This window comes from Pristiophorus japonicus, chromosome 2 (assembly GCF_044704955.1).
Source record: "Pristiophorus japonicus isolate sPriJap1 chromosome 2, sPriJap1.hap1, whole genome shotgun sequence".
In the NCBI taxonomy this organism is placed as follows: Eukaryota; Metazoa; Chordata; class Chondrichthyes; family Pristiophoridae; genus Pristiophorus; species Pristiophorus japonicus.
The window spans coordinates 157,051,887-157,069,397 of record NC_091978.1 but is presented as its reverse complement, the minus strand read 5'-3'; the positions used below and the strand labels follow the sequence as shown (position 1 = coordinate 157,069,397).

Sequence of the window (17,511 nt, the reverse complement as noted above, 5' to 3'; positions counted from 1 at the left end):
CGTACGAATCTAACAGAAATGGGCATTCACTGCTGGAGAGTTGGACTATTTGCCTAACTTCTGCTCAGTGAATGCCCGTGAAATTCTTACACCTGATGAGAAGTAAGACCTGCTTTTATCAGCATAAGACTTTTAAGTACAAAATGTAAAAATATTTTTTTTTCCAATAATTGAAACATTTAAAAACCTGTGAAATAAGGAGTTTATTTTTGGAACTGTTAAAATATGTAAATTTATTTTTCAAAAAATAAAAATAAGAATTTCACGGGCATTCACTGAGCAGAAGTTAGGCAAATAGTCCAACTCTCCAGCAAGATTCGTACGTCTTGACAGATCGCAAGTTCCAGGTTTAGGTGCATGCGCAGTGCATGTCTAAACCCGGAACTTGCGGGGCCTCTAAGGGCACGTGTGCACCTCGTACGCACCCATAGGGGCTGCAAATTCAGCCCCAATATATATTTGAAAGGCAAGAATAAATAAAAAATAAACCTAATAAAGTAGTTGGAATAAAACCTGAGTATTAATATAAATTATACTGCTTTGTAAGTAGTTATCTGAAAAAAAACACTACGTTAATATCCTTACTTTTAAAATCTTTATAAAATTTTATATAGCCATCATTGGCATCAAAAAATTAATATTTTGTTTTAAATAATTACATTCCATTTTGATTAATTTTGAAAATGTGATGTTTTTTAAAAATTTACTTTAAGTATTTGGGAAGGGGGGGGGGGGGCGGGGGTTGGTATTCCCATTCATACTTAGTGATTCTGTATATACGGAGCTCGCCACAAGTATGAATGGGAATACCCCTGCTTTGATTGGTTGGGCCGGCCCACGCTTGCGAAACGCCTACATCCCTGGGAGGTTCGGAGATTTGAGGTCCTGGGTCTCTATGCAGGCCTTCATGTAGAGACCCAGGACCACAAGTCTCCGAACCACCCGGGCCACCAGCTAAGTTCAATTTCTGCATCATTAATTACAATAAAATTAGAATATGGGGATAATGAGAATCCATTTTGCCAAATTATCTTGTTTAAGATAATTAAGATAACTCTGCCAAAAATGCAAGTTTATAAAAGGCCACACTTGCCCATTTTCTGCAGTCTAAAAATGGAGCAATGACCCTGTTATGCTATAAAGCACGCCCCCCTCTGATTGCAAGCTTACTTAAGGTGGGCAAAAAGAACACGCATTAATTCAGGATCTTCTACTGTGCAATCGCCAGCTCATGATTTTTCTGTTCGTTAAAATTAATTGGACAAAAATCACAGGCTCACAACGACACAGGTGGAAAATCTCCAGCCAGTCTCTTTAAATTTTACCACAATATTGTAGTTTGGGATTTGCTATGCAGTGATTAAAAATTACACTATAAACCATATTGGTAAAGTACATAGAATAATAACAAAATTAGATACATGATCTCTCCAAACAGGATGTTAAAATGAGATTCCCCATTGACACAGCTATTTTCCATCTGAACTATTAATACATAGCTTTTTGGGGAAATCTACCACATAATAAAAGTAAGTTTCATTTCTCAGTTTTTAATGACAACTGCATTGTCTGGCTTTAACATATAGAAATGGAAAAATCCTAGTCCAATTCCACAGTTAATATAAATTGCGTAACATTACTACGATTTTACACAAATTCCTTACATTACATTACATGATACTTGTTGACAAACTCTGAAGTAAAATGATATGGTGGAGCCAGTTTTATAAATCCAAAGGTAAACGTAGTGTTCAGTTTATTATTGGTATTAGATTAATATACTTATTCCATTTTCAGTAAATTACAATTTTTAGGAAAAAATTTTGAGTGAGAATGGAACTTTAATTTATTTGTAGTTTTAACTATGGGTTTCACTTTATAGGAATCTTTTTTTAAATCTGTAAAATACATAAATACTATGTAGACTTTGTCCACCCAATTTAGTTTCTTTCCTAGTGTTAACCGAATGCCATTGTTTCGACCTGCTGGACAATAGCAAACTCCTTTAGCTTAGCTTTTTTGTTAGGTATTACAATAATCAGGCACTCGGGCCACAAGTGACAGTGGCTATATTGGGGTGGTTAATAGTGATTATTCTGCATTAAATTGACCTGACTTTTTGATTTTTTTTAAAGATATATGATAACACACTATCGCCATTCCCTTCATTCCTCATTCTCTTGTAGATTGACATCCTTAGTGCATGATTCCACAGGGATTATTGGATGTTTGACATCCTGTATTTCTGTTTTTCACTTGGACTCGGAAGAGTGTTCCATCCGCACACATGCAGAGTTTGTAGCGCTCCCAGCCATCGTCGACCAGGAACTCGCCAGTCGATGAATTTGGAAGCCGTGATGTACTGATCATCACAGTCCCATTAAGAATAATACTGTCTACCTAAGAAAATAAAATTATAACTCTGCATTATTAACATTTATTGGAATAGAACATTAGGTCAACAGCTTCAAGCATAGACTTGCCTTTGAAAACTGAAAAAGGATTTTGTAATTAAACATTCCAGTGCAATGCCTTGCAGTAGCCAAACCCTCAAGTATTTGTTCAAAATCTAGACGTTCTAAAAATTAAAATTTTAAACTTTTAGGGCTGGCCTCCCTATTTTCTGAATCTGCGCACCAAGACACCCCCAGTAGCTCCAGTAAAAGCAAGAGGGAGGGGGCGGCATAGAGGGAGGGGGGCGGCCGAGAGGGAGGGAGGGAGGGGGCGGGGCGAGAGGGAGGGAGGGAGGGAGGGGGCGGGCGAGAGGGAGGGAGGGGGGCGGGCGAGAGGGAGGGAGGGAGGGAGGGGGCGGGCGAGAGGGAGGGAGGGAGGGGGCGGGCGAGAGGGAGGGAGGGAGGGAGGGAGGGGGCGGGCGAGAGGGAGGGAGGGAGGGGGCGGGCGAGAGGGAGGGAGGGAGGGGGCTGGCGAGAGGGAGGGAGGGAGGGGGCTGGCGAGAGGGAGGGAGGGAGGGAGGGGGCTGGCGAGAGGGAGGGAGGGAGGGGGCGGGCGAGAGGGAGGGAGGGGGCGGGCGAGAGGGAGGGAGGGAGGGGGCGGGCGAGAGGGAGGGAGGGGGCGGGCGAGAGGGAGGGAGGGGCGGGCGAGAGGGAGGGAGGGAGGGGGCGGGCGAGAGGGAGGGAGGGAGGGGGCGGGCGAGAGGGAGGGAGGGAGGGGGCGGGCGAGAGGGAGGGAGGGAGGGGGCGGGCAGAGGGAGGGAGGGAGGGGGCGGGCGAGAGGGAGGGAGGGGGCGGGCGAGAGGGAGGGAGGGGGCGGGCGAGAGGGAGGGAGGGGGCGGGCGAGAGGGAGGGAGGGGGCGGGCGAGAGGGAGGGAGGGGGCGGGCGAGAGGGAGGGAGGGGGCGGGCGAGAGGGAGGGAGGGGGCGGGCGAGAGGGAGGGAGGGGGGGGGCGAGAGGGAGGGAGGGGGCGGGCGAGAGGGAGGGAGGGGGCGGGCGAGAGGGAGGAGGGGGCGGGCGAGAGGGAAGGAGGGGGCGGGCGAGAGGGAGGGAGGGGGCGGGCGAGAGGGAGGGAGGGGGCGGGCGAGAGGGAGGGAGGGGGCGGGCGAGAGGGAGGGAGGGGGCGGGCGAGAGGGAGGGAGGGGGCGGGCGAGAGGGAGGGAGGGGCGGGCGGGCGAGAGGGAGGGAGGGGGCGGGCGAGAGGGAGGGAGGGGGCGGGCGAGAGGGAGGGAGGGGGCGGGCGAGAGGGAGGGAGGGGGCGGGCGAGAGGGAGGGAGGGGGCGGGCGAGAGGGAGGGAGGGGGCGGGCGAGAGGGAGGGAGGGGGCGGGCGAGAGGGAGGGAGGGGGCGGGCGAGAGGGAGGGAGGGGGCGGGCGAGAGGGAGGGAGGGGGCGGGCGAGAGGGAGGGAGGGGGCGGGCGAGAGGGAGGGAGGGGGCGGGCGAGAGGGAGGGAGGGGGCGGGCGAGAGGGAGGGAGGGGGCGGGCGAGAGGGAGGGAGGGGGCGGGCGAGAGGGAGGGAGGGGGCGGGCGAGAGGGAGGGAGGGGGCGGGCGAGAGGGAGGGAGGGGGCGGGCGAGAGGGAGGGAGGGGGCGGGCGAGAGGGAGGGAGGGGGCGGGCGAGAGGGAGGGAGGGGGCGGGCGAGAGGGAGGGAGGGGGCGGGCGAGAGGGAGGGAGGGGGCGGGCGAGAGGGAGGGGGCGGGCGGGCAAACAAATGAATATTGTTTGTTTCGTAAGAGGAGATGCTAAAAAGTGCATAACACTTATTTTTAATGTTTTCCAAGAACACAATTAGAAGAAAAAGGGGAGCGGCCATTGGTTAAAAGTTTGTGAGCACTACTGTGTTCCATAGATTCCTCGACAATGTTACCAACGACCTTTGCACTCACAGCCTTGAGTTCCAGATTACCCCTCATGCGAAATTCAATGGTTTTGCCCATGATAAAGACACCTTCATTTCCACGCACAATCACACGGCCACCAGCATGAATCTGAAGATCAGTGCTATGATTGCTTGTTATCTAGAAATAAGAATTATTTAATTTGTTTCAGTCAATGATATTGAACTTTTCATGTCAACAAATGTCAGCAATGATATAAATGTTCACATCTCATTTAGTTACTAACTGTAGAAATTCCACAAGATTTTATTCTCATGGTATTCGTTTTCAGATTCTGCTTTATAGCAGAAATGTTTACTGCTGTTATAAGTACAGGATTAAAAAAAAACCCCGTTAATACAATGTCCCAGCTAGCAAACTAAAGAATTTGAACTGAATCCCCTTTCTCTATTCTGGAAATCCCATAAATAGATAAGCAGAAATATATCAATAAATATGATACTCATGGGACAGACCATACCTCATGAATGACAAATGTCATATGAAAATAAACAGCATGCATACCCGTCTATATATACACACTATCTGAATATCAATGCAATGGACACATGTAAGTACAGCGATGAGTGAAATGCAGGGATGTGAGCGAACCACGAGTATCAAGACTACCACAGAAATAGATCTACAGCATGAGGTTTCATGGGTGAAATGGAAATTGATTTTTGAACAAAAACAGCTACATTATGTGTTGTGGAGAAAATATAACAGTGTAACTATTTGTACTGCACCTTTTTTGACACGTGCGTCTGTCAAGCCCCACCACTGTCAAGCTCCGCCCCTCCCCCTCCCAGCCCCACGGGAATCATTCCCTCTACAGGGTGCCGAGAAGCAGGACCTGAGGACCGAGAATCCTCTCCTCTCCCCCACACCCCTCCTTGCTTCCCCAGCTCATACTCCGACTCTCTCCACCCCTTCCCTGACTCCGACTCTGCTCTCTTTCTCCCCACCCCGATTCCCTTCCTCCACTCAGGCCCCGACTCTCTCCCCCGCTCTGACCCTGGCCCCTATCAGGGGACTGGCGGGAGAGACCGGAGACTGGGCGGAGGGGGGTGGGGGGGAAATCGGAGGGGAGAGAGGGTTCTCAGGGAAGACGGATCATGTTCTTCCAATCCCCTATATAAGGGACATCATGGGAGTGGATGATATCCAGGTTAACAATTCGTACGCAATGCCTGTCCTGTCTATGGTGGGTTGGGGGGGGGAGGAGGCGGCAGGGAGGATGCACTTGCATTGGGGTAAGGCACTTTGACTGGGGAAGGCACGCACTTGCGCTGGGGTACAGGACTTTGGCTGGGGGAGGATTTACTTGGACTGGGGTAGGCACTTTGGCTGGACCTTGCTGTCTTCTGGGGAGCTCTGTCCTCTGTCACTTCAGGAAGTCAAAGTGGATCGAGTTACAATTTGCGAAGTCAGTGAGACCTTGGGATGGGCGGTTCCAGTTACACATTCCAGTGAAACTTCAGGGTGTGGCTTATCCTCCAAGGGGACGAATCACAGACAAAGGGTGGAGCATGGTGGTCATTTTTGCAGTACAAATAAGTGCATCCAAAATATAAAGTGTGTCAATACCTGATATTAAGCATTTACTTCTAATTCTGGTTTATGTTTTTATTATTTGAACAATTTCTTCAAAGAGTAAATGGGTGTTACTAAGATTGGAGAAGGGTTGGAAGTGATGTGCTCCAGAGGCCAGTGCTGGATCCACCTTTACATCGAGTTATATCGAGTCTATAGCACAGAAACAGGCCATTCAGTCCAACTGGTCTATACTGGTGTTTATGCCCCACATGAGTTTTTTAATGTATATAATATATAATTTGGATTTGGGTACAATGAAAAGACTTGCATTAATATAACATTTTTCATTACCTCAAGATGTCCCAAAGCGCTTTACAGCCAATGAAGTACTTTTGAAGTGTAGTCACTGTTATAATGTACACAATCTCAGTTTACTGACAACACAGAAGTAGGTCTGGTAAACAGTGAGGATGACTATAAAAGAGCTCAGGAAGTCAAGTGGCTTAGTAGGATGGGCAGATGCAATTTTATATGGATAGATGTGAGCTAATAGCTTTTGAGAGGAAAAACAGAAATTGGAGTGTACATTCATTGGAGGAATGCTGAGGTGTATAGATGAAAAGCAACAGCCCTGGGGGTTCGAATATACATAGTTCCTTGAAAATGGAAATACAGGTAGATAAAGACATAAAAAAGCGCAACAGTATTTATAGTTTTTTGGGCCAAGTTTGCCCGCCCCGCCTGGTTAAAATGGTGCACCTCTGTGAGGTGCGGCAACTTTCTACACTAAAAACGGTGCCAAAAACTTACCTAGGAATTCTCCCCGCTCCTTGGAACGTCGCAGGCCTTGGCATGGCGCAGCACAAGCTGTGGGGGGCGGAGCCAGGTCCCGGCACTGAAAACATGCGCGCTAGAGTGTGCGTACATGTGCAGTAGCTCCTCGCCCCCACAATCTCTGCGTGTGCTCTGCAGGCTGCGTGGAAGTGGCCCGAAGCACGCTGCCCCTAGTCCTGGCCGAATGGGCTCCCTCATCGGCGGCCAGATTAGCTACCAGAATATCTGTATTTGTAAGTAAAATTGAAAATATGTTGACATATTGCAAAGTACTTGAGGGTTGACCATTAAGGTGTTTTATCAACACGCTGGCAGAAATCCTCTGGCACGGTTGCTGGAGTACATAGTTCTTGAATGTGCATAATTTTGTCTAACATAAATGCTCAGTCCAAAATAAAACCCCAAAATCAAGCAAGTCATAATGTTGGGTTATAATATTTTCAGATTATTGCTGAGAGTTAAAAATGGAATTGGAAAAAACTAATCTAGATCATAAATATGTAAATCTAGCTCAACGGCTTCACATTTAAGAAGAAAAGTTACATTGCTCTGGATAAATTAAATTCCCCTCCCCATGAACATTTTTTTTTAACATTACAAACCAGAAGCTGCATCCGCAAATATTTTAAAAAACAAAGCTTTATTGTTAGATCTTGGGAGAGGTAGTGCAAGCCAAATCTAACAACAAAGCCTGTCAGACTGGAGCTAAAGACCAAACAAGACAAACAACAGAGATTTAGAATATAAAATTCTAAAAAATAAATAGTTTGTCATATAAAACATTCTTGTAACCTTATGATAAAGGTGCCTTTGTTGCAAGGAAATAAAACACACTGTGCTTCAGTGGATAAAATAAACCTGCTCGTCAAAATATTCTTTGGAAAACTCTTATTTACAGGACTTGCTATAATGTATTTGCTAGTTTACCAATCCATTTTTAATCTAGTTCTTTAGTGCTTTGTAAGTCTTGGTGCTAGGTGCAAGTCCTCTCAGCTTCCTTGTATTTTTTATTGAATGCTTATTTTTGTGCTTTGTTTAGTGCTTGGTGCTTTAAATGTACTGCTTTGTTTAGTGCTTGGTGCTTTAAATATACTTATGCTTCTTTAATGTTGTTGTGAAGATGTTTAGTGCTTTACAAGGTCCTCTCACTTCCCTTCCCTCCCCCTATCTCTGGCTGCCTGTGCTGATTTCTTAACACACTGCAAGATTTTTCTGTGTGGCCACAAACGCTGGCCTAAGTTAGTTTGGAGTAATTTTTAGCTGTCTAAACTTGTTTAAATGGCCAAAACAGGCGTAAGTGGCTGATAACGCCCCCTTTTGAAAAAAAAAACTAAACTAAGAAAAAACCTAACTAACTCACTTACACGAGCAAATTAAATGAGCAGAATTGCGATTTTTAAGATACTCCAAAAAATCTAGTTGCTCTAAAAAAAAACGGAGCAACTCCTGTTGAAACTTGGGCCCATAAATAGGGGCATAGAATAGGAGAATAAAGAAGTCATGATAAATTTGTAAAACATGAGTCCGCTACAGTTAGAGTACTGAGAGATTTTGAGTGCACGAAAGCCATTAAAGCCAAAGAAAACATTATCATAGATTTACCAAAGATAATGCTAGGATGGGAAACTATAGTTCTGAGGAGAGACTTGAGGTACTAGGCCTATTTCTACTAGACTACTGAAGACGACGAGGTTTTTAAAATTATAACAAAATGCATTGCTTCAGGGTGGCTGCAGAAGGTAAATTCCATTTTATTAGATTGGATTTCAGGATTGTTACTGGTGTCTGTTTTCTGTGAAAACTGAAACCTAATAGCCTGACATATGAAAAGTAGTTACAGTGCGATTGCAGTACCACCTGAACTTATGACTTAAGCTGCAGTTATACCCAATATTCCATTCAGCTGTATTATAGGGAAAATATAAAGTACACAAAAATGTAATTGTTTCAGTGATAGATGTAGAATTTAATGAAGGTAGAAGTGAGCTCCAATATGTGTAAAATGTATTTCTTCCTATGGACAGTTTGGAGGCAGGGCTCCCGAAGAAATTTTGTGAAACTTCCAGCATTCTGAAGAGTTTTGCAATTCATAATTTGGCATCAAAATAATTTATGTTGCAACAGGTTTAATTTACATAAAATATTAAAATAAAATTTGTTACAAGTGACTATTAATATTGATTTTTGCACCATCAGAAGATAATACTCGGAGTATCAGAAAGAAATACTATAATGCGTGCAGATGCCATAGCTTCTGCTGGATCAGCTGCTGCTCTTTAAGAGCTGGATCCATCTGCTACTTTCTGTCCTACTAAGGAACCTGGTTGAAAATCTTTTTAAGTGCGGCATAACTAAAAACTGCCTTTTCCGCCTCCACCCCTGCCTCAGCTCTTCTGCTGCTGAAACCCTCATCCATGTCTTTGTTACCTCTAGACTTGACTACTCCGACTCACTCCTGGCTGGCCTCCCATTCTACACTGCGTAAACTTGAGGTCATCCAAAACTCAGCAGCCCGTGTCCTAACTCGCACCAAATCAAGATCACCCATCACCCCTGTGCTTGCTGACCTACATTGGCTCCCAGTTAAACAACTCAATTTAAAAATTCTCATCCTAGTTTACAAATCCCTCCATGGCCTTGCCCTTCCTTATTTCTGTAATCTATTTCAGCCTCACAACACAAGTTGTCTGCGCTCCTCAAATTCTGCCTCTGGAGCATCCCTCATTATAACTGCTCAATCATTGGTGGCCGTGCCTTCAGCATTTTGGGCCCTAAGCTCTGGAACTCCCTCCCTAAACCTCTCCGCCTCTCTTTCCTCTAAGACGCTCCTTAAAACCCTTAACCAGGCTTTTGGTCATGTGCCTTAATTTTTTTCTTATGTGGCTCGGTGTCAAATTTATCTGTTTTGACTTGTAACACTGCTGTGAAGCGCCTGGAGACGTTTTACTACATTAAAGGCGCTATATAAATAAAAGTTGTTGTTGAGGCAGAACCCAAGTGTCACTTTGAAGGTGACAAAGATACGGATGAGGGTTTGGTAGCAGATGGACTAAGGCCGGATTTTCTGGGGGGGGGGGTGCAGTGGCCGATATTATGGAGGGGGACGTAGGCAGGATTTGTGTTGGAGAGGATATGGGGCCAGAAGCTCTGTTGGGGTTGAATAGGATGTCGAGGTTGTGGACTCCTTGAAACATCGATGGGTGGGAAATGGAGTCAGTGGCAAAGGTACCAAGTTTCTACTGGGGAACAATGACAATTGCTTCTCCATGTTTAGCTGGAGGAAATTGAAGGTCATAGAAGACTAGCTGTCAGACAACCAGCCAGGCAGCAGAGGCAGTGGAGAAGTCAAGAGATAGAACTGGGTGTCAAGTGCGTACATTTGGAAGCTGATCCTATGGCTGTGGATGATGTCGCCAAGGGGCAGAATGTCGATGAGGAAGATTGCAAGGAAGGATCGTTGGGGGACCCTAGAGGTCACAATGCAGACTGTAGATGCTCCGGTTATGAATAGATAGGTAAGAGTGGAACTAAGCAAGGGTAGTCTTGCCAAGTTGGACAATGGAGGAAAGATGCTGGAGGAGAATGGTGTGATCAACTGTATCAAATGCTTAGGGAGGACAAGGAGGGACAATGCACTATGGTCACAGTCACAGAGAGTGTCATTCATAACTTTGGTTAGGGTTTTTTTCATGCTGCGGGGTACAGAAACCTAAATGGAAAGTTTCAATCAGGTTGTTGCGGGAAATATGAGCATGGATTTGGGAAGCAACAACATGTTCAAGGTCTTTGGTGAAAAAAGGAAGATATAAATGGGGCAGTTGTTTGCAAGAAAGAAGGAAAAAGGCTGTTTTTTTCCCTTTAAGATGGAGTTGATAGTAGTCTCAGCCGTGGCTCACTGGAGAGCACATTCGACTCTGAGTCAGAAGGTTATGGATTCGAGTCCCACTCCAGAGACTTGAGTACATAAATCTAGGCTAACACTCCAGTTGCACTGTTGGAGGTGCCGTCTTTCGGATGAGACATTGGGCTCAAGTTTCGGCCTGAGTTGGTCCTATTTTTCTGGAGCAACTAGTTTAGAATGGAGCATCTTAGAAATTGCAATTCTCGGCATTTAGTTTGCTCCAGTTCTAGTGAGTTAGAACAGTTTCATTTTAGAATAGATTTTTTTTCCCAAAAGGGGGCGTGTCCAGCCACTTACGCCTGTTTTGCAAGTTTAGGCAGCGCAAACTTACTCCAAACTAACTTAGAATGGAGTAAGGGAACGAGATAGGGAGGATGGGGAAAGAGTGGTTTACAAACATTAAACACTTCACTTTTACAAATAAAGAGCCATCATCAATAATAAATGATAAATAAATCAATAAATCAACCAATAAATCAATCAAAAAAAATGTAAAAAAACATTTTTTTTTTTAAATCAATAAAAAATTACGTTTCTACTCACCTACTGCAGCAGCGGGAGCCCTCCAACAGCGTGCTGGGACAGCAACCCCAAACCCACCACAACCAGTGTCTCTCTGTCTCTGTCAGTGTCTGTGTTTCTGACAGCGAGGGGGGGGGGGGGAGGGGGAGAGATGGGGGGAGGGGGGGGGGAGAGGGAGAGATGGGGGGGGGGGAGGGAGAGATGGGGGGGGGGAGGGAGAGATTGTGGGGGGAGGGAGAGATGGGGGGGTAGGGAGAGATGGGGGGGGGGGAGGGAGAGATGGGGGGGGGGGGAGGGAGAGATGGGGGGGGGGGGAGGGAGAGATGGGGGGGGGGGAGGGAGAGATGGGGGGGGGGGAGGGAGAGATGGGGGGGGAGGGAGAGAAGGGAGAGATGGGGGGGGAGGGAGAGATGGGGGGGGGAGGGAGAGATGGGGGGGGGAGGGAGAGATGGGGGGGGGAGGGAGAGATGGGGGGGGGAGGGAGAGATGGGGGGGGGAGGGAGAGATGGGGGGGGAGGGAGAGATGGGGGGGAGGGAGAGATGGGGGGGGAGGGAGAGATGGGGGGGGGAGGGAGAGATGGGGGGGGAGGGAGAGATGGGGGGGGAGGGAGAGATGGGGGGGGGAGGGAGAGATGGGGGGGGAGGGAGAGATGGGGGGGGGGGAGGGAGAGATGGGGGGGGGGAGGGAGAGATGGGGGGGAGGGAGAGATGGGGGGGGAGGGAGAGATGGGGGGGGGAGGGAGAGATGGGGGGGGGGAGGGAGAGATGGGGGGGGGAGGGAGAGATGGGGGGGGGAGGGAGAGATGGGGGGGAGGGAGAGAGATGGGGGGGAGGGAGAGAGATGGGGGGGGAGGGAGAGAGATGGGGGGGGAGGGAGAGATGGGGAGAGGGAGGGGGGAAAGAGAGGAGGAGAGGCTGAATGGCCGCTGCCGCCGACACTTTGGGCAGGGCCAGCCCCCAGCGAGATGCCGGGTGGGTTGGCCCCACCACCAAAGCGGGGAGCAGAAGAGGGAGGACGGGGTGGAAAGGCTGAACGAGGAGGGGGGGGGTGGGAGGGAGGGGGGAGCTGAACAGGGCGGGGTGGGGGGAAGGGAGCTGAACAGGAGGAAGGTCTGAATCCCGATCTTCGCCCGGGAGCCCATTCGGCCAGGTCTAGGGTCGGGCCCCTCCCACACAGCCTCGGGAGTGAGGAGCTACTACACATGCGCGCGCACTCTAGCGCACATGTGCAAAGGTCCCGGCACTGTTTTCAGCGCCTGCACCTGGCTCCACCCCCGACTCCTTGTGTTGCGCCATGCCAAGCACAAAGACGTCCTGAGGAGACCGGAGAATCACAAGGTAAGTTTTCGGCGCCCTTTTTATTCCAGAAAGTCAACACACCTTATGGAGATGTGCCGTTTTTCCAGAGGGCAGAAACTTGGGCCCATTAAACCGAGGTCCCCTGCTCTCCCAAGTGGACGTAAAAGATCCTACGGCACTATTTCGAAAAAGAGCAGTGGAGTTATCCCCGGTGTCCTGGCCAATATTTATCCCACAATCAACATAACAAAAACATTTATCTGGTCATTATCAGATTGCTGTTTGTGGGAGCTTGCTTGTGCGCAAATTGGCTGCCGTATTTCCTACATTACAACAGTGACAACACTCCAAATGTACTTCATTGGCTGTAAAGCACTTTGAGATATCTGGTGGTCGTGAAAGACGCTATATAAATCCAAGTCTTTCTTTCTTTTCGTTTTAGGGAGATCAATGTATGAGAAGAAAGAATCATTTAAATGTCAGCAGGAAGGAAAGTTGAGTAATCACCAGTTTTTTGGGAAAGAGGAAAAAGGAGCAGGGGATGGCTCTTGTGAACGAGATGAGCATGAATCATATCCCCCATGTATCAGAGAGGGCCTGGGGAAGAAACTAGCAATAAACTGGGATTTAGATCTAGGGCGGGCAGCAACAGAGCCAGCTGAATGGATCATCTCTATCTTAGAGAAGTCCATGAGCTTCTCACTCTTGTTCTTTGAGGTAAAGAGAGCATTTTAAGGAGAGGGTAGGTGGTGCACAAATGATGATGGGTGTTATCTTTGCTCTCTAGCATGATCCTCGGGTGTAGTGTGAAATATAAAAGACAATTTAGTAAATACAGTTTAATCATGTTCTAATCATGCTATTGTGAAATAAACATTTTAAATTTTTGAATTGTTTCAACCCTGATTTTGGTCAGTAGAAATTTCCATTATGGAGAAAGAAAAATAGATGAAACAATTTTCAGACAGCATTTTGCATGATTTGTGGGAGCTCAGTGGCTAGATTATGAAATCACAGGGTGATATACTCACTATAAAATAGCAGCTCTTGTGTGATAGCATGATATATTTTACATTGAAAAAACCTAACATGTTGAACACTAACCCTTTCTGTGGATGCCTTCTGTACATTCAGTGTCTTCACGCCTTTGGGCAAATGGAACTCATGGGTAGCATAGTCAGTGCTGAACACAGTTTTCTGGGTCCGGGGATCAACAAAAGACATGCCAATGTCACTGGTGATGGAGGTTTTGTCCTTCTCTACACTGAGCTTGGTTGTTCCCTGCTGAAACACCACCTAAAGGGGAATAGAAACAAAAGTTATGATTATGAATCCATTGGGGCATTAATATACAACACGAACAAGAATTGCATGGGAACGCATCCAGGTTTATTTTTCTTTGCCACCCTTCAAGTTACCAAATAAATAACCTAAATAAGCATGTGCCTGGTTGGCACAGAGGAGCAGATCTTAGGGTTGGATCCACAAGACTTGCTCCAACAAGATGAGTTTTCAATTTCAGCTGTGCTGTCGGAAAGAGGCAGCAGGTTTAAGCCAGACGCTTCCACACAGGACAGGAAAGAAAACATCCCAAGCTACTCTTATGTACTTCATAATTGGGAGAGATAGGGAAGCAGGTCAATTACCTTCTCCCCTCTCTTTCCAAAGATGAGGAATGGTATGTGGAACAAAGAAGCTAAAAACAGAAAAAAGGTGCCCACTTTCAGGAATAAGCTGCACTATAAAAAATAAACATTTTGCATTGTTAGCTACTCGATTTTAACATTACACAAATTACAGATGACATAGTACTTACAATAATTCTTACAACTGGTTGTGTTTAAAGGTTTGTGTGTCCAAAGTGTATGCCTGCACATTTTAATAAAGATGTAGGATTTTTTTTTTTTTAAATAGGCTTATGCATAAAAAATGATTTGGCATGCTAAATTGGAAAGTACCAAATATGTTCACTCATACTGTGCTGCATTAATTGTACAAGTACATTTTATTATAATGGGACAATCACATTTCCACTATTACTGATGTTTACTCAAAAGCTTCTGTCTTATACTTTTACACCTGTTAAAAATGTACATGCTTCTCTTACAGGTTAGATACTACTTAAAAAAAAGTTACTATCACAAATACCTATGGAATCAATAATAATCATATTCTCACTTAGCTAGTCAGTGGTCAGGAGGTACATTATTTATACTGTCCACAGCACAATTTTATTATAAAACGCTTTCATCAATATGGAGTTGTAATAAACCTTTTGTGTTGCAATTTTAGCTGACCACATATACATATGTCATGGGTTCCACAGGTGCAGTGTCCCGAATCCGGAACCCTTGGGACCGAGGCCGTTCCGGATTCCGCGTTTTTCCGGACTTTGGAACATCTTTCTGACGTCACGAATCCGGAAACACCCGAGCCCAGGTATTTCCGGATTTCAGAAAGTGGGGTGCTCGCCGAGGAGCTGATCGGGTCGCCGGTCCCGTCGACGAGATCATCGGGTGGGGCCCTGCCGCCAAAAAGGAGCTGTTCAGGCGGGGCCCTGCCGCCGAAGAGGAGCTGGTCGGGCAGGGTCCCGCTGAAGAGGAGCTGGTCAGGTGGGCCGGCGAGGAGGCCCCGAGGTAAGGGCAGTGACGGCGAGGTGAGGCCCCAGGTTGGGCAGCAGCGTCGTGAGGGGCGGTGAGGCGAGGCCTGAGGTCAGGCAGCGGCGATGGTGAGGCGAGGGGTGGTAAGGCGATGTCGGGCAGCGGCGAGGGATGGTGAGGTGAGACCCGAGATTCGGGCAGCAGCGTAGTAAGGGGCGGTGAGGCGAGACCCGAAATCGGGCAACGGTGAGGCGAGCCCCGAGGTTGGGCAGCAGCGAGATGAGGGGCGGTGAGGTGAGGCCTGAGATCGGGCAGCAGCGTAGTAAGGGGCGGTGAGGCGAGACCCGAGATCGGTCAGCGGTGAGGTGAGCCCCGAGGTGAGGGGCGGTGAGGCGAGGCCTGAGGTCGGGCAGCAGCGTAGTAAGGGGCGGTGAGGCGAGACCCGAGATCGGTCAGCGGTGAGGCGAGCCCCGAGGTGAGGGGCGGTGAGGCGAGGCCTGAGGTCGGGCAGCGGTGAGGCGAGCCCCGAGGTTGGGCAGCGGCGGGACCGCGAGGTCGGTGGGTCCGGATTCCGGAACATTTGACAGATTCCGGACAACCCTGCCACCAAATCGGCCTGGAGTCCGGAACATTCCGGAACTCCGGATTTTGGACGCTGCACCTGTACTACTATACGTCTGCAATTTGGTCACCACCCAGGCACAAACACACCAGCAGCAGAACACAGGTCATCTACGCAATCTAGATGACAATCTGCAATATCTACCTGCCAGTGTAAATGTCAAAAGCATGCACTTGGTGTTGTGTTTGACCCCGAGATGAGCTTCAGACCACATATCCGCTCCATCACCAAGACTGTATACTTCCTCCTCCATAACATCGTCCGACTCCAACCTGTCTTAGCATATCTGCTGCTGAAACCCTCATACATGCCTTTGTTACCTCTAGCCTTGACTATTTCAATGTCAACCGCTCCACCTCTCTCTCCTCCTTTTAATATGCTCCTTAAAACCTACCTCTTTGACCAAGCTTTTGGTCACCTGTCCTGATATCTCCTTCTGTGGCTTGGTGGCAAAAGTTTTTTTTATTGATGTTGGGTTGTTTTCCTACGTTAAAGGCACTAGATAAATGCAATGTGTTATTGTTAAGCTTTCAATTTTGTTTGTGGTTATGTAGTTAAATTCATAAACAAACCCACTCTACCCCATGCCCTTCCCGAATCTCTACCCTTTTAGAGGGTCCTCATTTTTGAAGATGCTAGCGCACCTCTGTAGTCTAAACCTGATCATTCCAAATCATGTTTATGCTACAAATTTTAATTATTCAATAACAAATTAAACAATGTAAATATCATAAAGTGGGAATTTCACACTAAATAAAACTGAATGGTCAGATAAATTGAATAAAGAGAAGTAGACTGTATCTCGTTCGTGGTCTTGTGGTATGTGTCTGTCTTGGTCCCCCTGGAACTGTGCTGTCCTTATTAGTTTAAGCATGAATGTGGCACGACAACATTCCACTCAACCAACACCCAGAGGGCTTTAATAACAACTTGTATTTATATAGCGCCTTTAACGTAGCAAAACATCCCAAGGTGTTTCACAGGAGTGTTATCAGACAAATATTGATACCAAGCCACATAAGGAGATATTATAACAGGTGACCAATAGCTATGTCAAAGAGGTAGGTTTTAATGTTCTTAAAGGAGAGGCGGGGAGGTTTAGGGAGGGAATTCCAGAGCTTAGGACCTAAACAGCCACAGGCACGGCCACCAATGGGGGGGGTGGGGGGGGGGCGAAGGAAATCAGGGTGCACAAAAGGCCAGAATTGGAGGAATGCAGAGATCTCAGAGGATTGTAGGCTGGAGGATATTACAGAGATAGGGAGGGGCGAGGCCATGGCGAGATTTGAGCACAAGCATGAGAATTTTAAATTTGAGTTGCTGCTGGACTAGGAGAACAATGTAGGACAATGAGCACAGGGGTGGTGGGGGAGCACGACCTGCTGCAAGTTGGGAAAAAGGTAGCAGAATTTTGGATGAGCTGAAGTTTATAGAAGTGGAAAATGGAAGATCAACCAGAAGAGCACTGGAATCATTGAGTCTGGAGACCAAAAGCATGAATGAGGGTTTCATCAATAGATGGGCTGAGGCAGGGGCGGAGATGGGCAATATCAGACGTGGAAGGGGGCAGTCTTGATGTTAGGAAAGGATATGTGGGGGGTGGGGGGTGGGGTCAGAAGCTCAGGGTTAGGGTGCCAAGCCTGGTTCAGGTTCCGACAGTGGCTAGGGATGGGGATGGAATAGGTAGCTAGGGAACAGAATTAATGGCCTTCCCAATATTTAAATGGAGGAAATCTCTACTCATCCAGTACTGGATGTCAGACCAGCCACGTGACAAATCAGATGCAGCGGGCGGGGGGGGGGGGGTCGAGAGAGGTGGTGGTGAGGTAGAGCTGGGTATCATCAGCGTACATGTGGAATCTTGTGTT

The 17,511-nt window shown here is 47.5% G+C and overlaps 1 protein-coding gene across 1 annotated transcript in view; it reads right to left on the bottom strand.

The window, feature by feature from the left end:
- Positions 1-453: 453 nt before the first annotated feature.
- Positions 454-17,511, bottom strand: part of sgcb (sarcoglycan, beta (dystrophin-associated glycoprotein)) — a 29,677-nt gene continuing 12,619 nt past the window's right edge. The window contains exons 4-6 of the mRNA XM_070863039.1: positions 13,526-13,717; positions 4,336-4,467; positions 454-2,400 (exon numbers count right to left, since the gene is read on the bottom strand). Coding sequence (XP_070719140.1) covers positions 2,197-2,400; positions 4,336-4,467; positions 13,526-13,717 — 528 coding nt within the window. The 3' untranslated portion in view covers positions 454-2,196. The remainder of the gene's footprint in view (positions 2,401-4,335; positions 4,468-13,525; positions 13,718-17,511) is intronic.